This window comes from Narcine bancroftii, chromosome 7 (assembly GCF_036971445.1).
Source record: "Narcine bancroftii isolate sNarBan1 chromosome 7, sNarBan1.hap1, whole genome shotgun sequence".
Lineage (NCBI taxonomy): Eukaryota > Metazoa > Chordata > Chondrichthyes > Torpediniformes > Narcinidae > Narcine > Narcine bancroftii.
The window spans coordinates 173,017,916-173,042,081 of record NC_091475.1 but is presented as its reverse complement, the minus strand read 5'-3'; the positions used below and the strand labels follow the sequence as shown (position 1 = coordinate 173,042,081).

Sequence of the window (24,166 nt, the reverse complement as noted above, 5' to 3'; positions counted from 1 at the left end):
GAAACTATGAAAGCTATTTAGTCCCTGTATCACGTGAGAATGCTATGTGATACAGGGAAGCTTCCAAAACTATTTAGTCCTGGTACAGCTAATCCTTGCTGATGTTGTGATTATCACTTTACAAGTTAATATTTGAGCAGAAAAATGTTCTCCTTTATCAACATTTGCCTACACTGGTCAGCTAGAGATGAAGAAAGCCTTTAATTTGCACTCGGATATTCCAAACATTCCAATTTCAACTGGCATACTTGAAATTTAGACATACAGCATGGTAACTGGCCTTTTCGGCCCTCAAACCTATGCTGCTCATTTATACCTAATTGACCTACAACCTGGCACATTTTGAAGGGTGGGAGGAAACAAGGAAACCCACACAGATACAGGGAGAAGATATAAACTCCTTACATTCAGCGCTGGATTCAAACCCTTGTCTCTGTAACAGCATTGTCCTCACCACTATGCTAACTGTGCCCCCCTTTTCACCTACTTTCTGCTGAATGAGAAAAAAACGATAACATGTAATGGTGGAGCTGCAATAAAGCAGTTGTTACAGCTTCATAAACTGAAGCGATCTAAACTTGCTGATTGCAGGCACCCCAGAGACCCCAAATCTAAAGGCATTGTGAAGTTAATCTTTTACAAAAAATCTCAAATACACTCACAGTTGTCGTGTAATAAACTCAAAAGAATTATTATTTGCCCATGTTAGTTCATGATTAGTTTCAATATATCATATCAAAGTGAAGTTGGTGGTGAGTAAAACAATAGTGTTTGTTCACTGGCGTTGATTTAAAGATGTCAGAGCAAGGGTGGTCAGTAATGGATGTGCAATGAGCTTGCCTGTATCGCTCATTGTAATTAGCTGTAGTAGGCTTAATTTTTTTTCTTCACTGTCGTCTCCTTCTTCCAGGAACTGTTGTTTCCTTGAACCACTCTGTCTCTAGTGTTTACAGCTGAGAAGCTTCCACAAAACTTCAATGAAAATAAGTTGCAATTGCAGAGATCCAAATGTGAAGATTGGCACCAGTGTTATTAAAATTGTGCAGGCACATGACATACATTTTAGTTCAGGAGTTAGATATTTGACTCTTTGTGCCTTTTTCAGCTCTGAAAAAACTGTCCAAGTTACCTCCATCCTTCTTCCCCTACAATTTCCTGCAAATTCATGGCCTTTAAGGAATATCCACTAGCCTTTGCATGCTCTGACCACTGAAATAACACATCACAAATATTAAAATGTTATTTTCTTCTGAAAATTTTAATTTCCCCTTTTTCTTTAACCTTCTGTTTTCTAACTCATTGACCAAAGTACAGTTTTTCCTTCTCCTTTATCACTTGATTTTTGAATCCACTATATCTCCCATTGAAACTTAGCACCTCCTTTTGGAATTATCATTTGCTTCTCATGCCTTATTTACCCTCAATTTCTGTTTTTTTCCCTTGTATTTGATAAAGTGTTAGGCAAAGTCAACTGCCACACCCACGTTTTTCCTGAGTGAATATCTATGGATATTCTGCTTATCAAGTTCATATTATTATCATCATCTGACTATACATAGGCAAACCAACAAAACAGCGTCTCTCTGGTTCAGTTTGTACACATAATGCACAATACATAATAGCCACATGAAGATACATTTAAATATTTTGGGATGATTTACTTGGTTACAGGATACTGCATCAATCTCACAGCCTGCAGGAAGAAGCTATTTCCTTGCCTGGCAATCTTGATTTTGATGCTCCTGTACCACTTCCTTGATGGTAGTGGGTAAAAAATACCATATGTTGGATGGAAAAGGCCTTCTGTAATTCTTTGAGGCCTATTTAAGCAACACTGCTGGTAAATATTGTCAAGTGAGGAAAGGGAGACCCCAGTGATATCCTCGCTCATTTTGATAACTTCTTGTCTGAGTCTTTGCGGCTACCATACTATGCAATGATGCAGTGAGACAGCAAGCTCTCAATTCTGCAAACTTTATGATTCAGTTAGAACTGAATCTGATAGTGCAGCATGAGTCAACAGCATGAACAGGCTAAGCACACAATCTTGACATGCACCAGGGCTTAGTGTGATGGGACTTGAGGTTTTTGCTGTCAACCTGGACTGACTGTTCTATTTCAATCCAGAAGTCCAGAATCCAGATACAGAGAGGGGTGTGGTGTCCTGGCAAGGACATTTAATCCATCAGCCTCAGAGGTATGATTATGTTGAATGCCTAGCTGAAGTCATTGAACAGCCTGACATATGGTGGGTCAGGACTGAGAGGAGCATTGAGGATATTGCATCATCTGTAGACCAGTTTAGATGGTAGGCAAACCGGGAAGATCCAATGTCATTGAAGGTGGAATTTGATACATTCCAATACCAGTCACTCAGAGTACTTCATGATTGTAGAGGTTAATGCCACTGGACTGTGTCATTTAGTCCAGTTACCATCGCTCTCTTGGGCACTTAGATGATGGTGGCTGTCATGAATTCTGAGGGGACAGTGAGTGCTGAATTGAGATGTTGAAGATGTGCATTAGGACCTCCGTAGGCTGGGCCGCACAGTTCTTCAGCACCCAACCAGGTATTCCATATAGATTCCAGTTGAAATTTCATGATTCACATTTCTGATCCACCATTCTCAACATGTATGTTCAAGTTATGTAGCATCTCTTAAGAGTAGCTACATATTTGGAGTTTCATGCTGAATACCTTTCCCTTCTCTGCAAATATCTCCAGCTCAAAGTTGTCCTGGTCCACAGTTCTACTTCCCCTTTTACCACTTCTGGAATATAACAAAAAAACACTTACCTTTAAGATAATAAAGATTATAAACTTCAACTCTGGATCTTCAGTTCTTTCTACCTCTTGGTATTGGACTTTGCCCTGTTTACACTTTTATTTTTCTTTGCCTGTCTATGCCATCTATATATTTGGCAGAGCTTATGCTTTCAATCACCTATGAATTTTGAACTAAAGTTAGAACTTGTTCTGTTCTTCTTGAGCCAGTATTACAAGATTTTCCCTCTATGATCTATTGGCAAAATTAATTTGTGAATTAATAATGAAAATCCAGCACTTAACGTTTCTCCCAAATTTTATGAAATGTTATCTTTGGACAATTGTAAAAAGTCATTGCATTATAGCATCTAGGAACGATAATATATTGGCCTAGAACACAAGGGTAATAGTGGTTAGCGCAACACCATTTCAGCGCCAGCGACTCAGGTTTGAATGCAGTGCTGTCTGTAAGGAATTTGTAAGTTTTCCCTATGTCTGTGTGAGTTTCCTCTGGGTGTTCCAGTTTCCTCTCAGTCCAAACATGTACAGAGTTTGTGGGTCAGTTGGTGTATTTGTGTAGCATGGGCTCATGGGCTGGAAGGATCTGTTACCATACTGTATCGCTACGGAATTTTCAATCTTGTTTATTTGATTGGATCTAGTAAAGCTGCAGGCACAAGATTTAAGCAAAAAATGGATTCAGTTGAAACCTTGTTCGCTTCAGTGTTTTGGATGATACAAATTTGATAAATTACATAATTAAAATGCATCAATTTGACTTTTTTTGAATGTCCATATGAGAGAATAGATTACCAGGAAAATGAAATTAAGAAATGGGGTTGCTTTGTGGTTCAATGGATCAAATGGCCTCCGACATCATAAAATTGGATGAGACATGAGACCTATTTCAGAATTGGCCAATCAGCCATCTGCCTCCAGCGATGCTGCCTGGCCCACTGAGTTCCTGCAGCAGTTTGCTTTCTCTTGCCTGATTCCTGATTTGCAGTCTCTTCTCTACATTGTAAAATTGCCTCTCTTCAATGTAGAAGCACTTCAGCTTCAGATGAGCCCGAAAGCCTGCCTGCCATTACTATAACATCTTTGGGATCCTGTATATGCATCATTGATTTTTGAGATTCCCTTACTGTTAAACTGATCACCTTAGCTGAAAGATGAAGCATGGGGTCACCCTGTTTGTACTAAGCTCAACTGTGTTGCTCCATCTGTACTAAAGTGAGGGAATTAGAATTCCAAGCAAATACGAGGCTGAAATTCTGAAGTAAAAATTTTTTAAAACCACCAGAAATATTTGGCGTTTCATTAGGGCTATCAAAAGGTAAAAATATACCATGTTTTGACATATGAAAAAATGCATGTAAAGAACAATGATAGAGCAGATTTCTGTTAGGGTAGAAGGGCAGGGTAGATTAAAAGAGGGATGATGGTGAGAGACAAAATGCACAGTTATGGGGACAAGAAACTAAAGATGAGGCTAGAGGTGGTGCAATTTTAAATAGCAGACTCATTACCTGAAATAATTAAACTAAATACATGCCTGAATACTGCAATATACCCAGTTAGAAGGGATGTTGATCCATATTTATTTATCAGCAGTCATTTATTTGTTTGCAAACTGCAGGGAAAATTAAAGAACTAAGGAGTGATTTTTTTTTTGATCAGGTCGTCAATATTTGCAATAAGCTACCAGAGGAGATGATGGAAGCAGATACTTTTATAACTTTTAAAAGACATTTGGGCAGGTACTTGGATCAGAAAGGCATCAAAAGATACAGGCCTGATGTGGGTAATTGTAATAGTGTCAGGGTTGACCTAGAACAGGTGAACAGAAATGGCCTATTTTCCATGCATGTCTCTATGATTCGATTTTGTTTCAACATGGTTTATTATGAATCTATATTCTCTCTGCACAATAGGTATTATATGATATTAACTCAACTTTTACTTGGCTACCAAAATAAAGTTCACAATGCTACAAAGTTGTTTCAATGAAATTTGTAAGAAAAATCATTTATTTTTCAGGTGAATCCAACCTACTATATACCTCTGGTTGAACTAGTCCCTCACCCTGAAACAAATCCTGCTGTTCTCGAACGAACCTATAAGCTCATGAAAGATATTGGCCAGACGCCAGTCAAGCTGATGAAAGAGATTGATGGATTTGTTTTAAATCGAATTCAATATGCAATTATTGGAGAGTCATGGAGACTTGTTAAGGTCAGTTTGCTTATTACTACTTGTGTATTTGATAATGTTTTCAACAGTTCATCTGGATCCTGAAAATAGTTAAAATATAGGTGAAAATAGTTGGTCCGTATCTAAGAGTCATAAATATTAGGATTCAAATATTAATGTTTAAAGAAACAGCATCTTGATTCTCCAGCACATTGAATACAAGATGGGATAATTCATCTCTTGCAATTTCTTGAGAACAAACATACCCTCATCAGAAGAAGGAAATCTTATCATTATAGAATAAAGGAAAATTTGAACCATGGGATTTTGTGCAATCACCAGGTACCAATAAAATTGATATCTAGTCAAATGCCATTACAGTACTAGATACCTTGGTACATCTCTCTCACTCACTTGCTAACTACCTACCTGCCTTTTCCCCATTGCCCTTAAATCCCTACTTTGCAAAAAATTGATCTCATTGTATCCAAAATGTATTCAGAGGTAGCCTCAATTGTTTCCTTGTGTGGAGAATTCCATAGATTCACTATTCTTTGGGAAAAGCAATTCCTCCTCATCTTCATACCTAAATCTTCATCCCACAAATCTTGAGACGATGTCCTCTAGTTCAAGTCTCACCTACCAGTGGAATCAACTTTCCTGCCTCTATCTTGTCTGTCCCTTTCATAATTTTACGTTTCTATCAGATCTCCTTTCATTCTTCTGAATTCCTGCAGATATAGTCCCAGGTGATACAACCTCTCTCAATAGTCAATTCTCTTCTCTCTGGAATCAACGTGGTGAACCTCCTCTGCACTGCTCCAAGGCTAGTATATCCTTTTTCAAATAAAGAGTCCAGAAATGTACACAATGTGACCTCACCAGTACCTGTACAGTTGCAGCACAACCACCCTTCTCCTAAATCCAATGAACAGTTGTGGGCCTAGTACTGATTCCTACTGCATTCACCACTGTTTAGCAACCAAACATGCCTTCTATTGGTTAACAAATCTTTCATGCTAATACTTAAGAAATCTTTGATAATGGAAAATGTTGATGTAAATTTGTTGCTGGAGTAGTGTGAACCTTTCCCTTGTGCATGATTGCAACACTGAAGATTCCAATATTCTCAGAATTACTGCAAACTGACGATTGTTCATAGAATTTATTTTGGTTTTTAGTGATAATCCAGAATCATAGGCATTGCTTTTTTTAGCTTTGCTTAAGAAAGTTATTCCTTCTTGCTTCTTGCAAAAATCTTGATTTCCTCTTCCTTTATTTATGATGCTTTGTAATAAGTAAAATATAGTTAAAAATTTTTGATTTGGAAAGAAATCAGGTTTCCTTTTGGATTTGAGGTAATGTAAGGTGATTGCTTACTAAATAAATATTGAGTCTCTTGGTCATTATCTACATATTCCAGTAGTGCATTTCTCAGACTCTTTGTAAAAAGCAAAATGTCTGCCATTGCTTCAGAAATCTGATCAATTTACTGAAAATTATCCCACTGTTTTAGATATGTGAATCAATTATACCTTGTGCTTTTTAAATATACCCAATTAATGGAAGTAAAACTGAGAAGTCTATAATTATTTTGAAATTACCTTTTTTGGGGTGGTGGGGGTCACAATAGCTGTTTTCCAGTTATTGATTTGGTCTCCAGGCTTAAGATCATTGAAACAAATACTTGACCCAATTCAGGGTCCTGATAAGCAACTGTGAATATTCCTTTATCTCCCCTTTATATTTATTAGCTCTTTTTCTGTCTCATGGCATATTGTGATAATTCAATTTGTACTGTAGGAATTTCAGTGCATCTGTACATTTTATTTGTATGACATACTCTTGTATAATGCTACCAGAAATTATATCTACCTTGAGTTAGAACAACTAATGTATTCACTGTTGTATTACAACTTACCATATTCACACTTTTAAATTGTATTGTAAATTAATGCTACGTTTTTCTAACTTTTTTTATAATAATCATGGAACCTTGCCAACAAGGACTCGGACTTATGGAATTCTATGTCATTTCCAGATGTAGATTGCATGTGATCCCTCTTATTTCACTTGTTGGCATTTCTCTTCCCTAATTAATAGCTCTCATAATCCTGTTTCTTTCCTGGCAATTAAACAATATACATGCTTTCTCTTACAATAAATCTTGACTGTTTTATTGTTCCTGTGACTACTCAAGGAGATATTCTTTTTTTCCTACTTGTTATTTATTTAAACACTAACATTTTCCACAGCTTTATTATTCTCATAATTGCCTCTTTAAAAGTAACGCCGATAAAATATGCCCTTTAAACATCCCTTTCTATCCTTGCCTCCCACGAATGTGCAAAGATGATAATCAGATAGTTGACCTGCTGAGTTTTTTTATAGGTATTTTCTGTTTTTAACACCACATATTTTCTTATTTCTTCAATACTTCATTTCTGGTTTTCATTAATTAGGTCTAAATCCAGCACTGCTGCATTTGTTAATTGCTTAATACATGTGTTTAAACAAAGCCCTGACAAAATTATAGGCTTTTGCTTGAATAGAGACTCTGTACTTAAAACTTGATACTGCTCTTGTGTTCTGAACTCAAGCAAATCATGTGTTCGCCTTTTTAATTGGTTTGTTCTACATTTTTATTACCTTTTGCCACTTTTGTATTTTTCATTTGTATTCTAAGTGTGGTGAAGATATCTGTCCTTCCATAACATTTTATACAAGACTTCCTGTTAACATTCTCAATCAACATTTGATCTCAAATAGTCTGTTTCCAATGTTAATTTTAATCCATGCAGGGTAAAATTGTTTTTGTACTCACTTTTGAAAATCTGTTTCATAATTTTTCCTTTGCATTAGCTCAATTCACATTGTCTCAGTGATTTTATGTATTGTTGATGTATATAACCTGGTATGATTCGCCTTTCTTCCAAACATGGAAGGTTAAATCCCACACATTCATTTCACTCATTCTTCATGAACAGCTTAACCTGTCCAAGAACTCTCTTGTGCTTTTACTCAGACAATACATTAGTAAATTAGATTTATTCTGATGAATCTGTCTATTTCATGGTCTGGGTACAATTGTTAAATTGATTAATTTTTTTCTTTCTGCAAGATCAACATGCTACTTTTGTGCAGCATGAGTTCCCACATAAACTGTTATCATTAGCTGGTGTTTTTCTCAAATGTATCCATTTATTACATTGCAGCATCCATGGAGATAACAGCATTAAAGTTTAACTATATTGATTACATTGAAAGTTTCCTTTCCTAATAATTAAATCTCTGTTAGCCATTTGTTTTCTGTGTCCCAAGTGTTGTACAATGTTGTGGTAGGAATATTGTGATGTCTCCTTTCTCTTTGAACCCACAGGCTTATGGACTTGACAGTTTTAGTTTGATTCAAAAATCTACAAAATATTAATAGTTCTTTCATTTTTTTTATATCCTTGCTGGGTAAAATAGTTTTGTACTCACAAGTGGACAGCTTTTTCAGTTGTTCTTGACTCCTTTGTCCACTGGACAGATGTAGAATCAGAGTTTTACAGCATAGAAAACTAGTCCAAGAGACACTGAACTTGGTAATATTTGGCAGGTGAGCAGAAGATAATCTGATCCAATTGCAATATAGCTTTGTGCTATCATATCCTTCTATCTTATTCTGATCTAGATATAGATAGAGGCCCAGTTTAGTATCTCATTCGAAATAGACTGAAGTCAGCATAGTTTCCCCAGGGAAAATCTTGCCTACCAAATCTGAGTTCTTTGAGGAAATTGTGGTGAATGTCTGCCAAGCTGCCTGTCTCCCCTCTGGGGGCCCTTGCTGTACTAACGTTGGCTGTGCATTATCTCTACTGTTAAGGACACTCCCCTTGGATATACTGTATATGCTAATAAAAGCCATGATTATTGTTTGACCACATCGTCTTTGTCTACTTCATCAACTGGCACTTCAATTTTATTAGCAGAAATGGATCCAGCACTCAAGCCAGAGCGGCTGATAATCGACCAGTCTGCCCCGAGGGCCAGAGAAATTTTCAACCACTGGATTGCTTGTTTCAATTACTACATGGCTCGAAACAACGTGGTCGATGAGGTGATACAGTGGGGCCACCTGAACTCTCTGCTGGGTGCGGTCCCTTTCGCCGTAACGCAAGGAGCTACCACTCTGGCTATAGCCCAGGAACTTCTGACTGCTCATTATGCAGAGCCACGGAATGTGGTGCTTGCTCGACACCAGTTGCTGACTAGACGCCAGAAACCTGGGGAAAGTGATCCTGCCTATGCACTGGCTCTTGACTCACTGGCAAATGAATGTGATGTCAGGGCAGTCAATGTGCAACAACACCGCAATGCCTTGAAGGTGGATGCTTTATTCCACGGGATTGACTCCAGTTACATCCAACAGAGGCTACTGGAGACGGAGCTCTTAACCTACGACTGGGTAGTCACTCTACCCAAACACTGAGAAGTGTCATGCGATCCAGTGAAATGCTAGAAATCAAAAAGGAGTCATCCAGGAGTGCTGGAACCCCGAAGGAAAGAAAAAGACAAACTCCTGAAAAATGCTACTTCTGTGATAAGAGCTGGCACCCCAGACAGAAATGCCTGGCTCGATTTGCTACCTGCAGCTATTGTGGGAAACTTGGCCACTTTGCTAAAGCGTGTAAGGCGAAAAGTACTCCCACTTATAAGAAGAAGAAGAGAAGCACCAAGAAAATGCATCCTGGAGCTGCAGGAATGGAAGACAACTGTGTAAAGGGGGAATCTTCAGATGAGCAGACTGAATCGACTTCAAGCGACGGCGAGGTGAGATCCCCTGTGATAGCTCAATTGACTCCAAAGCTTGGGAGATGTTACGGACTGGAACGGTTGACAATGAAGGTGGAGGTGAATGGTGAGACTCTTGATAGTCTAATAGTCTTGGGGAGTGCTGACAGCTACATCTACGAGAGAGTTACCAGAGCTTTAAATTTGCGGAGATATCCAGTGAACCGAAAGATATCGATGGCTTGTAGTGAACTTAAAAACTGTACGGGACAAGTGTAAAGTTACCTTAAATTTGCAGGGACATTGCCTGGCTGATGTGTGGCCCTTTATTATGCCGGAACTCTGTGCCCCTGTGGTACTGGGGTTAGATATTCAATCTCAGATGAACAGTGTAGTGTTAAATTTCGGTGGGCCACTACCCACACTTCCTCCGCGCTAGTTACTGCGGTCTTTACACACTAAACATCAAAACTCCCTCCCTTTTCAATGGTTTATCCCCCGAGTGTCGGCCGATTGCCACTAAGAGCCGTTCTTACAGCAAAGAGGATCGTGAGTTTATCAAAACTGAGACCCAGAGACTGCTTAAAGAGGGAGTAATTGAACCCAGTAAGAGTCCGTGGCGAGCCCAGGTGATAGTTGTGAAAAATCACACTAAGAAATGACTGGCTATTGACTACAGCCAGACAATCAACCATTACACTAACCTGCATGCCTACCCCCTGCCACGCATCAATGAAATGATTAATCAGATAGTGCAATACAAAATGTACTCCACTATCGACCTCAAAGCAGCTTACCACCAAATCCCCATTAAAAAAAAGGAACGACCCTATACAGCCTTTGAGGCTGATGGGGGGATTATACCTGTTTACCTGGAGTCACTAATGGTGTGTCAGTGTTTCAGAGGGAAATGGATAAGATTGTTAGGACGTATGAGTTACAGGGTACGTTTCCCTATCAGGATAATGTCACTATCTGTGGGAGAACACAGGCTGAGCACGACAACAACTTAAAGAAATTTTTAGCAACAGCTAAAAAACTCAACCTTAATTTAACGAGGGCAAATGTGTGTTCAACACGACAGAGCTACCCATTCTGGGCTACATTGTCCGCAAGGGCGAAATCTGCGCCGACCCTGAAAGAATGGCCCCCCTTAAGAAGTTACCACCCCCAAACTCAGCAAAAGCCCTTAAAAAGTCTATGGGACTCTTTTCCTACTACTGCAAATGGGTTCGGGACTATGCCACGAAGGCACGCCCTCTGTTTGACACTAAATCTTTTCCTCTCTCTCCAATGGCCTTGAAGGCTTTTGAGAGAATTAAAGCTGATATTGTCAAAGCTGCACTCTCGTCCATTGACGAGGACGTCCCATTCCAAGTGAAAACTGATGCCTCAGATTGTGCCTTGGCAGGAACCTTTAATCAAAAGGGCAGACCTGTGGCATTCTTCTCCCGCACGTTATGCGGACCTGAACTTTAACATCCTGCCATTGAAAAAGAAGCCCAGGCTATTATTGAAGCTGTTCGCTACTGGAGACACTTTCTAGCTGGCAGAAAATTTACTCTTGTCACTGATCAGAAATCTGTAGCCTACATGATCAGTATTAAACACAAAAGTAAAATCAAGAATGATAAGATGGCACGCTGGCGAATAGAACTCTCAACTTATAATTATGAGATCCAGTACAGACCGGGCAGGTTAAATGATCCCTTTGACGCATTGTCACAATCTGCTGCTGGTGCTCAGCTGGAGGGGCTAGAAGAGATCCATAGCAGACTGTGCCACTCAGGAGTCACGAGATTCTTCCACTACATAAAGGCTAACAACCTTCCTTTCTCTCTGGGAGAAGTTAGGAAATTGACTAAAAGCTGTCCTGTTTGCACAGAATGCAAACCGCAATACTTCAAAGATCCAGAGGCCACTCTCATCAAGGCAACCCGACCTTTTGAGATGATTAGATTAGATTTTAAAGAGCCGTTACCTTCCAACAACAAAAATGTATATTTCCTTACTGTAATTGACAAATATTCCAGGTTTCCCTTTGCGATACCCTGCCCTGACATCTAGTCAGCGTCTGTAATTAAGTCACTTGACAGAATTTTCAGCATTTTTGGTTTTCCCAATTACATTCATACCGATAGAGGCTCAGCATTCATGAGGGATGAACTGCAGCGAGCCCTGCTACGAAAGGGGATTACCACCAGCCATACCACGAGCTACAATCTGCAGGGCAATGGGCAGGTTGAAAGGGCTAATGCTACAGTCTGGAAGACTGTTAATCTTGCTTTAAAAACATATGGTTACCCTGTTTCCCGGTGGCAGGAGGTGCTGCCTGAGACATTACATTCTATTTTGTCATTATTGTGTACTGCAACAAATCAAACTCCTCATGAACGTATGTTTGCCTTTCCTAGGAAATCAGGAACTGTGATGGACTGGCCAGCCTGTTTACCTGAGCCTGGAACCGTGCTGCTGAAGAGCCACGCTCGGGCACATAAAACAGACCCCCTAGTCCAACCAGTTCAGCTACTGCATACTAACCCCAACTACGCTCATGTTAAGTTCCCAGACGGGAGTACTGACACTGTACCCCTAAGAGATCTGGCCTTGCCTGGTTTTCCCCTTCCTCGCACCCCTACTCAGAGGGAGCCTGAGAGGTTGGACTGACCCCCCCCCCCCAGCCTGTGACCCCTAGTAAGCTTTCAGATGGCCATGCTGAGGCTCCACTACCTCACGCTGGCGATTCTGGAGCGGGTCCAGAAGCCAGTCCTTCCCACACTACAGACCCAGGACCTGTACCAGTTCCCAATGTTACAAAGGAGCCACCTGTTTTGAGACGAAACACTAGAATTCATAAACAACCTGAAAGGCTGACATATTCATAAAACAACTCATTATATTTCGATTGCTTGCTAGATACTGACATATTTTGGCTGTTCGAGTATCTCAAGGCCAAACATGGTATCCACGTATCGCTTGCTTCAGGCTTTCCTAGCAGATGTCCTTTTGATTTTAACCCTTCTTCTGCCGGGGGGAGACTGTGGTGAATGTCTGCCAAGCTGCCTGTCTCCCCTCTTGTGAGCATTGCTGTACTAACATTGGCTGTGCACTATCTCTACTGTTAAGGACACTCCCCCTGAATATAACTGTGTATGCATCTATTGTCTTTCATTATTGTACCATGAGTTTCTGCTAATAAAAACCATGATTATTGTTTGACCACATCGTCTTTGTCTACTTCATCAATTGGCACTTCAGAAATATAAACCAGATTAGACAAAGGATGTTGTTTACTTCAATATTCAGAAGGTCTTTGAGGTGCTGCATGGAATGACAGGAAAGGTATTAGAATGGATAGAAGATGACTGACTGGGAGAAGGCATAGAGTGGGAATAAAGGGGACCTTTTCTGGTTGACTGTTCGTGACTAGTGATGCTTCACAGATATGTGTGTCAGGTCCACTACCTTTCATGAGATATATAATTGATGGCTCTTTGGCCAAGTTTGTGAATGACACGAAGATGGGTGGAGGGGCAGGTAGTGTTGATGAAGTAGGGAGTCTGCAGAGGCCCTTGTAAAGGTTGGGAGTATGTGCAAAGAAGCAGCAGATGAAACACGTGAAGGGAAGTATATTGTCATGCACTATTGTGGAAGGAATAAAGGCATAGACTATTTTCTAAACTGAGAAAATTCAGCAATCAGAGGTCCAAATGGACTTGGGAGTCCTAGTGGATGATTGCCTAAAGGTTAACTCACAGGTTGAGTCAGTTGTAAGGAAGCCCAATGTAATGTTAGCCTATTGTGAGAGGACTAGAATATAAAAGCAAGGATGTAATGGTGAAACTTTACAAGGCATTGGTCAGACCACCATTTGGAGTATTATAAGCAGTTTTGGACCCCATATCTAAGGAGACAGTCCAGAGGAGATTAAAGAGAATGATCCTGGGGATGAGGAGATTAAGGTATAAGGAGTGTTTCGTTTTGGGCCTGTACTTACTGGAGTTCAAGGTGAGAGGAGGGGCGATCCATTGAAACCTACTGAATATCGAAGGGTCTGATACAGTCGATGTGGAGAAGTTGTTTTCAGTCATTGGAGAGTCTTGGACTAGAGGCGCAGCCACAGAATAAAAGGATATCCCTTTAGAAGAGAGATGAGGAGACATTCCTATAGCCAAAAGATGGTGACTCTGGAATAAGCCATTGATCTGCGCCAACCAACTAGCCAGAGTGTTCATGGACATTTTCAACCTCTCATTGCTACAGTCAGAGGTTCCCACTTGCTTCAAAAGGACATCAATCTTCCCAGTTGCAAAGGAAGTGTAGTATGAGCTACCTCTACTGTGATGAAGTGCTTTAAGAAGCTGGTCATGCTAGAATTAACACGTACCTAAGCAAAGATCTGGACCCATTGCAATTCGCCTATCGTCACAATCACTCCACAACAGGACAGCTCTAGAACACCTTGAAAACAGAAACTCATACATATGGCTGCTCTTCATCGACTACAACTCAGCCTTCAATACCATTATTCCCTCAGTGCTGGTCAAGAAGATACAAACTTTGGGCATCTCTTCCCCACTTAACAACTGGATCATTGACTTTCTCATCGGAAGACCACAGTCAGTATGAATTGGAAGCAACGTCTCCTTCTCAATGATTATCAACACAGGCGCACCCCAAGGATGTGTGCTTAGCCCAATGCTCTACTCATTATACACCTGTGACTGTATGACCAGGCACAATTCCAATGCTATCTACAAGTTTGCCCATAACATCACAGTTGTCGGCAGAATCACAAACAACACTGAGGAAGTGCACAGGAGTGAGATAGAATAGCTCTTTGAGTGATGTCACAATAACCTTGCGCTCAAAAACCAAGGAGATGATTGTGGACTTAGGAGGGAGTCAGGGAAACACATCCCAGTCCTCCTTGAGGGATCAGTACTGGAGCGGGTCAAAGACTTCAAATTCCTGGGTGTCACAACTCCAAATCTCCATGTTGATGCAATCAAGAAGAAGGCCTGCCAACGGCTATACTTTGTGAGGTGTTTGAGTAGATTTGGCCTGTCACTGAAGACTCTCGTTAACTTCTACAGGTGTACCATTGAGAGCATCACTGTTTGGTATGGAGGCACCAAATCACAGGGCAAGGAAAAACTCCAGAGGGTTGTTAGCTCGGCCTGCGCCAGACTCCACTCCATCGAGGACATCCACATGAGGCAGTGTTTTAAAAAAGCAGCCTCTATCCTCAAAGACTCCCACCACCCCAGGCCATACCCTCTTCACTCTGCTATGATCGCGAAAAAGGTATAGGAGTCTAAAGACGAACACTCAATAGCATAAGGACAGCTTCTTTCCCATTGCCATCAGGTTCCAGAATAATCAATGAACAAAAGACACTGACTTACTTTTTGTGCACTATTATTTTTATTTTTATATTATTATTGTAAGATGGTTCATATTATGAACTATGATCCTGCTGCAAAACAACGAATTTCGTGACTTGTTCACGACAATAGATTCTGAATTCAAGAACTCAATATTGGGGTGAGCGCTCATGAAATATAATGTAGAATTTAGAATTTGATTTTCGAATCCAGATAAAAATATTTCTGGGACAATTTTATTATTTGATTTTCTGCACAAGGGATAATGGTGATGGTTACAAAGATTGGGCAAAGACAAAGAAATTTAAACACCAGTTTGAATAACCCATTTTGGAGATCCAAGGATTTAAAATATGTGGAGCAGACATTGTGAGAGCATTTTTATGGAAATTGAAAAGCCAGCCTGAAGAGTATTGCGAACATCAAGGGTGAGTTTTTATATATCGGATGGTCTGAGGTTGGGGTTCAGTTGGTAGTTAGTAACTGAGTGAAATAAATTGACTTTTGGGGTGAATTGGGTTGATGACATTTCAAACAATCTGGCTCAACCTGCAACATTGGCTGAGGAGGGACTGAAAGGATTTAGAGATGAATATAGAAGTGGTGGCAAGGGAAGATATAGTTATCATGGCCAGGGATTGTAAATGAAGAGCCTAAGCCTATGTTATAGTTAGTAAAGAATTGATGATGGTTAGGTGATAACAAGTGTCTGCAGACAAAAAAAAAGAAATACCCTAAATTTTCTGTGAAGACGGTTACTAATCCTCAATATAAGAAATGAGTCCCACTCAATAATTTCAAATGGGCAGATTCAGATTAAATTTTAATACACCCTAAAGCATGGACTTTCAATTTGTTTCAATTTTGAGTCCAAATATACTGTTAATATTTATCAACATTTTTAGATTTTAACATGTACTTTTCATACATTTACTGTAGAGATAGTTTGCAATGCCAACTGAGGCAGTGAATGCTAAAGGTCATCAGAACAGTTCCTAATGAGCTTTACTTCTGACTAAAGTCTGCATCTTGCTGTGTTGCTTTTTTTTTTCCAACCTTTTTTTCTTCAAATTAATTAATATCTTGAAATCTTTCGGAATAAGTTAAAGTTAAATTTAAGATTTTGCACAGCTCAGATTCCAGAACATGAAAGGACTGGGTTGATAATAAATTGAAATAAAAGGTGATCTATGGTAGAGAGCATGCACTTGCAGACTGTCCTTTTTTTAAATTGATATGTGTGTTATGACTAAACAGGAAAATGAAAATGACATTTAGTGCTACAGTTGCTTTTTTGATGTATTACTTTCAGATTTTTAATGTTCCAATGTTTAGATAGAGTATTGGCACAATTATGAAATTGAACCCTTATACATAATACTAGACAAAACTGAAGTTTGTGTCAGCCACTACAGAAACTTATGTTCTTGCTATTGATTATAAAGGAACCCTCTTGGAACATGAGAAATGGCATGCTCCACCATTCAACAAGATTATGGCTATCTGGTCATTTACTCAGCTGCACTTGTCCATCTTTTCCTTCATAACCCTTAATTCCCCTACTGTGCAAAAAATTATCCCAGGAGAATTTTTTCACAATTCTTAGCTACTCTCAGTTTCTAAGTACAGACAAGAAATAGTAGGTTCAGTCTGAACCAATTCTGTTACAGCTTTAGCACCAAAATCTCATATGCAAAACTTCTGTAACAACAAGACACAAATACAGATCATTAGTTCTTAAATTACATGTGAATACAATACAAATTCTATCTACTAAAATGTTTATCATGCAGAAATCCAGATGGTGACTGTTTCCTCTTTTGCAATGCTTGTGGATGTACTTTATCAAGTCCAGACTTGGCTTACAAGGGTCCCTTGGTTGGAGACATAAGATATGCTAACCCCCCAAACTCTAATCTATATCCTGTTGATGTCAACATCTCACTCTCATTGGATTGAATATTCAGCCAAATGATAATGAATTTATTGTCATACATGTTTGTAATGTAGATATGCACTGAAATTCTTACTTGCTTCAGCCAAACAGGTCCTTCTTTAGAATTTTTGTATGCATCAAATTACCCCAGAATAGAAAGACTTGATAACTATTAAAGACGGATAATATGAACTGGTACAATTAGTGAAAAACTAAAATAGTAAATGGTGCCACAGTGCAGGCAGGTTCTAGATTAATTTATGGTGAGGGTAGTAAGGGTAAGTTCAAGAATAGTAGCTATTTGAGGGCAAAACCTTGGTTCAACATGCAGGTCATCAGGCTTTATACCTTTCCAAAGGTAGCAGCAAGAAGAGATTGTGACCAAGGTGATGGAAACCTTTTGTGACATAGGCTGCCTTGCTAATCTTTGATGATTAGAAAAAAATGTCAATGCAGTGAGACTAGTCAGTTTATCAATTGTTGCTGCAATCATTGTTTTGGCCTTAAAAAATGAACCCACAAAGCCCTTCCAGTATGTTCATTTAGATGGCTGAAAGCTATAGGACACAAAACCTCACTGTGTTAAGCTGAATGATGCTTTAAAAATCTGCATTGCAAGATTATTTTTACTGATGGCAATTAGGTTGATTTATAATACCTCAATATTAACATGTACTATAGAAGAAGCAATAAGGCACTATATTGTGATTGGTTGGAGGGGAAGTGCATTTCATTCCCAAGGTTTGGCTACCTGATCTCATCTGTGTAGAAGCTCTTTTTTGTCAACTATCTTCCTTAGCCCCTTACCCTCTCCACCTATCATTTCTCCGTTTCTTCTTCCACCCTTCAAATTTTTACCTTTATTTTTCTCCAGCACTTCTGTGTACTGTATCAATTAGGGCAACATGGTGCTCATTCAAGAGCCTATTGGCTTCAGGGAAGAAACTGTCTGTCTTTCAGCCTTTTGGTGTATGCCTTCTCACTCTTAAGCTTTCTCCCAATGAGAGGAGGGAGAGAAGAATGTGCTTGGCATGCAATATGCCTTTCAGTATGTTGGCTGCCTTTCCTAGACAACAGAAGATGTAGATGAAGTCCATGGAAGGAAGGTATGTTTGCTTCATGTTCTAAGCTGCATTCACTAGCTTCTCTGGTGCCTAGCAATCTTGAGCAGAGCAGCTACCATACCCCACTGATGTATTCAGCAGATATGTGCTTTGATGGTGTAGCTGTAGTTGTTGAGAGACAAGGATAGCCTGGTAAAATTCTTTAGTCTTCTAAGAAAGTAGAGGTGTTTGTGCACTTTCTTGAGTGTTGCACCAATATGCTTGTCCCAGGTCATTGGAGATATTTATTCCTAAATTTTAAGAACAAAAAACTATTGACATTTTTTTAACTTAAGCAACATTAATGGAGTGCTCTGTGAACTCTGCCACGCCACTTAAAGTCATTGATCTTCATCTTATCAACATTGAAAGAGAGATTATCTTGGCACCATGCCATTAAACTCTCATTCTCTTTCCTATATTCTTTTTCATCATTTTCCAGCCTACTACTGGAGATGTGAAAAATAACTGGTTTGTGCCATGGGTGATTCAAACTCTTTAATATTAATTAGCACCTCCTTAATTCAAAAGGGTGAGATGGGACAAAATTTGTTAGGTATGTTCAAGGAGGATTCCTAACACAGAATGTGGACAGGCTGGCCAGAGGAGAGGCCATGATAATGAAGTTGGTCAGGTGACCAATCTCTCAATGGGCATTTCAGAGATGGTGATCACAATTCCCTGATCTTTAGCATAGCTATGGAGAAGGACAGAAGCAAACGATATGAGGAAGTAATTAATTGGGGGAGGATTAATTATGATCGTAATAGGCAGGAACTTTAGAGCATAAATTGGGAACAGATGTTCTTGTAGAATTGAAAAAATGTAGAGGATGTTTAGGACCACTTGCAAGGTGATCTGAATAGGTTTGTCCCACAAAGGTCCATTCAAAACATAGCAGGGATGTAGGTTAATTGGGTGGCACGGACTTATGGGCCAAAAGGGCCTGTTACCGTGCTGTATGTCTAAATTTTTAAAAAGGATCCATGGTTGACAAAAGCGGAAAACCAGTTAGTCAGGAGAAAAAAAATAAGCATTCTTGAGGTTTAGGAAGCAAAAATCAGGCTTGGATCTTGAGAATTGCAAGGTAGCAGGAAGGATCTTGAGGGACTTTACAAAGCTAGAAAGGGACATGAGAGAGCCTTGGCATGCAGGATTAAGGAAAATCCCAAGGTGTTCCACATGTTTGGTAGCCAGCGGTACACCACAGAGATCTGTTTTGGGACTCCTCCTCTTTTTGATTTTTATAAATGACTTGAATGAGGAAGTGAAAGGGTGGGTTCGCAAGTTTGCAGATGACACAAAGGTTGGAGATGTTGTAGATAGTGTAAAAGGCTGTCGTAATTTACAAAGGAATGTAGAAATTTTGTCTCCTGATATGGAGACAGAGAGATCAAGAAAGCGGAGAGTGTCACCAGGGATAGACCAAATTAATTTGAGGTCGGGATTAAAGTTAGCAGCAAAGTGGATAAAGTTGATGAGTTCATCGTAGGTGCATGAGGCAGCACCAATGTAGTTGTCAGTATAGTGGAGGAAGAGTTGAGGAGCCTTGCCTGTGTAGGCTCGCAGCATGGATTCCTCTACAAAACCAACAAAAAGGCAGACATAGAACCCATGCACGTACCCATTGCTACTCATAGACTTGGAATTAGTTTAAGGATTGAGTTCAAGAGCTGTAAGGTAATGTCTCAGTTCCATAAAATTATGGTTAGACCACATTTAGAGTATTTTCATTTCTGGTCACCTTGTTGTTGGAATGAGGTGGAAACTTTGAAATGGATGCAGAAGAGATTTAGCAGGATGTTGCCTAGATTGGAGAACATCTTGTGAAGGAAGGTTGAACGACCTCGGGCTTTCCTCTCTGTAAATGGATTCTGGACTTCCTAATGGAAACATTTAGTATGTCCAGGTCGGCAGCAGAACATTGAGCACCGTCATCCTGAGCACTGGCATATCTCAGGGCTGTGTGCTCAGCCTGCTTATTTTCATGACTTCAATGCCAGGTCCAGCCAACAAAGTCATCAAGTTTGCAGATGACACAACAGTAGTTGGCCTCGTCAGCAAAAACGATAAATTGCGCTACAGAGAAAAGGTGGAAAATCTCGTGATATGGTACGAGAATAACAACTTGAGTTTCAACGTGAACAAGACAAAGGAATGATTGTGGACTTTCAGGGACCAGCAACAGCCATCCTCCACTACACTTTAATAACTCAGTAGTGGAGAGAGTAGAGAGCACCAAGTTCCTCAGACTCCACTTAACAAGTGACATATCCTGGACACACATCTCCTCACCTGTCAGGAAGGTGGAACAGCGACTGCACTTCCAGAGAAGACTGAGGTGGGCAAAGCTACCTACCACCATGCTGTCAACTTTGTACAGGAACTCTGTCGCTAGCGTCCTGACCAGCTGCATCACATTGTGGTACAGTGGCTGCAGAGCATTAGATCAGAGGTCAATCCACAGGTCCATAAAAACGTCACTGGGGTCTCCTCCTTCACCCACCCTCCCACCTCCCCCATTGACGTAATCTACCAGGATCATTGTTTGAAGAGAGAAAATTATTAAGGTCCTCGCACACAGCATCTTTCATCTTTTCTTATTGGTAAAGAGGTACAGGCGTATCAAAATCAGAACCACTAAGCTGAGAAATAGCTTCATTCCTCGGGCAGTGAGACTTTTAAACAGCTGAATTAACTGCTCATACAAACCCTCTGAGACTCTACTATTTATTCAACAATATTTATTTATTTTTTATATTTGTACTGCACATGTATTGTTTATCTGTATGTATATGTGTAATGTCTAGTTGTGCATTTGTATGTTTTTTGCACCAAGAACCAGAGAATGCTGCTTTGTCGTGTTGTACTTGTACAATCGGAAGAAATTAACTTTTCTCTTTGGATTGATAGAGGATAAGAAATGGCTCAATAGAGGTGTGTAAGATTATTAGAGGCATAGATAGAGTAGACAGTTAGCACCTTTATCCCAGGATGGTTGTGATCAATATCCAGGTGAGTGGAGGAAAGTTTAGGGGAGGTGTCAGGGTACATTTTTATTACACAGAGGTGCACTCAGTAGTGCACTAAAATGCACTACTTGGGGTGGTGGTGGAGGCTGATACAGTAAGGATATTTAAATGGCTCTTAGATAGTCACATGCATGTAAGAAATGTGAGGGAGGGAAAGATTAGGTTGATCATGGAGTAGGTTTACATATATCAGTACAACATCATGGCCTGAACTATGGTGTCATTGGCAAATTTGAGTTGGTACAGTATTTATCTGTACAGTCATGGGTGTGGAGGGAAATAGTGGGCGCCTGAATACACATCCTTGAAAAGTGCTGGTGTTAAGTGATTGTGCAGGAGATGTTATTATCCATCCTCATTGATTGCAGTCTGTTGGATATAAAGTCAAGGATCCAGTTGCAGAGGGGAGTGCTGAGGCCTAGATCCTAGTTTGGCACTGAGTTTCAAGGGACTGTGGTTTTGAAGACAAAGCTGTTGTCTATAAACAGTAGCCTAACAGAAGGTGTTCTTGGGGTCCAGATGTTTTAGGGCCAAGTGGAGTCCAAAGTGAGGTGAGGCCTGGCATGGATCAGCAAATAGAAACATTATTACTTTCACTCCCTGGATTTTGAAATTTTCCAGCAGATGAAGTCTGAGAAGGCAGAAGAAATCTGATGAGGAAAAGGGCTGAACAATGTATTTTTAATAAAGATGAGTGAAGGAAATGAAGAGAATGGCAAAGACCAATCTGGATGGAATGTTTGATGCAAAACATAAGATGGCAGCTGCAGCTCGGCATGGACGAGGAAAAATCAAAAGAAAATCAGACTTGAGTCCAATGAGGATCATTGGAAATATTGAAAGAATGTTGCAAATACCTTTAATCAGGTGATCACAAAGGCATAATACTGGAGCAAACCAGGTTACTGGAGGAAGCAGAGGCCATGAATTAACCAATGTACAGCAAAAGTGGAATGGATGACATATTTTAATTGGTAATAGCAGGTGGAATTTAATTTGGACAAATGTGTGGTGCTGCATTTTGGTAAGTTAAACCAGGACAGGATTTGCACTGTACATGGCAGGGCTATAAAGAGTATTGTAGAACAGAGAGGCCAAGGTATCCAGGCTTGTAATTCCCTGAAAGCAGTGACACAGGTAGATGGGGTGATAAAGAAGATGGGCACAAGCTCATTTAAAAAAAAGAAAATATTTGGTACTTTTGACTTCATCAGGCAGGGTATTGAGTACAAGAGTTAGGACATCTTGTGATAATTGTACAAGATGTTGATGCGATCACACTGAAAGTATTGTTCTGGTGCGGAAAAATGTTTTTGAACAAGAAAGGACGCAAAAAAAGTTCACAAGGATTTTACTAAGACCAGAGGGCTTGAGTTATAAAAAGAGGCTAGGTAGGGTGGGATTTTTTTTTCCATGGAGCACCGGAGACTGAGTGATGACCTTGTAAAGATGTATAAAATCACGGCTGGCATAGATAAGGCAAATAGTGTCTTATATTTTGGGAAAAATAGTCTTTTTCCTAAAATAAAGGAGTCTAAAATTAGAGGGCATTGATCAAGGTGAGAGAAGATAAAATTAAAGGGGCCTGAGGGGAAATATTTTTCGCACTAATGGTTTTGGGTATGTGGGACGAGCTACCAGATGAAGTGGTAGCTGTTGGGCTCATTTACAATTTGTAAAAGGTGTTTGGACAGATGTGTGGTGAGAAAGATTTAGAGGGGTATGGGCCAAACACAAGCAAATTGATGAGTTGGACGGAAGGGCCTGTTTTGTGCTGCAAAACTCTGACTGTTCTGGAGTGGCATACAGAAATTGAATATCTCATTTTGTACAGGAAAATGTATTGGAATCTGAAACATAAACAGAAAATGCTGAAAAATCTCACCCAGTCAAGCAGCATCTGTGGGAAAGAAAAGAAATCACGTCACATTAACATAGTTAGTGCAGTGGGATGGTGCGGTTAGTGCAACGCTATTACAGTGCCACTGATCCAAGTTTGAATCTAGCACTGACTGTAAGAAGTTTTTACATTCTCCCCATGTCTGCGTGGGTTTCCTCTGGAAGCTCAGGTTTCCTCTCATCTTTCAAAGACATATGGGAATTATAGGTTAATAGGGATAGTTGGGTGGAATGGCTCGGGGGCTGGAAGGATCTTTAACCGTGCTGTATATCTAAATTTCAATTTCCGGTCAGAGGCCATTCTTCAGAAAAGAGGAAACAGAACAAAAAAATGCTGGAAGCCCCCTGTCAAGCAGCATCTATGTAATGAGAAACTGGTTAATGATTCAGTTCAGGACCTTTCCACTTCTGAATTAACTGGTTTCCACAGATGATTTCTGTCCATCTCTTTCAAATGGTCTACTTTGGTACCCCAGGTCTGAAGAAGGATATGCATATTGTGCCTACATGACTGATTTAAGTTTTCTTTCTATATTTGACTGATCTTCCCCTCCTTTTTCCCTGCCATGTTGGTTTAAGATATTCTCCAACATACTTGCAAACCTCCCACAACAATTCTGAACTTGTTCAAGTACAGTTGCAATCTGTCAAGCTTGAATGGGTGACAGCTTCTCCAGAAGAGATCTCAGTGATCTACAAGGAGTGAAACATGAAAACCTTGTAGTAAAAAACAAAAGAAGGGGTGAATGTGGTGGAGCACTGTATTGCAGTCCATTGTACTGCCTCTGATAATGTAACTCCTTCACCTCCAGGATCCCAAATGAAGGCGGAATAGTCCATTCCCCTCCCTCAGTACTGCCTTGGAATCAGGCCAACAGCATGTAAGATATGACTGTGAGTTTATAGTGATTAAAGCCTGTTAATCTCGACTTCTGGTCCATTGGGTCCAATTGATAGCGTTACAGGAGCACAGTGGAAAATAAAGGAAAAAAATTGTCTTTGTCCCAAACATTATGGAGGGGACTGTATACACCATCTTCCAGAATTATATGTAAATCCTAAAGTTAAAATGT

General features: G+C 39.9%; 1 protein-coding gene across 2 annotated transcripts in view; it reads left to right on the top strand.

The window, feature by feature from the left end:
• cryl1 (crystallin, lambda 1) overlaps positions 1-24,166 on the top strand; it is a 101,957-nt gene that overhangs the window by 60,858 nt on the left and 16,933 nt on the right. For both annotated transcript variants that reach the window (XM_069891350.1, XM_069891351.1), the window contains exon 6: positions 4,808-5,002. In XM_069891350.1, coding sequence (XP_069747451.1) covers positions 4,808-5,002 — 195 coding nt within the window. The remainder of the gene's footprint in view (positions 1-4,807; positions 5,003-24,166) is intronic.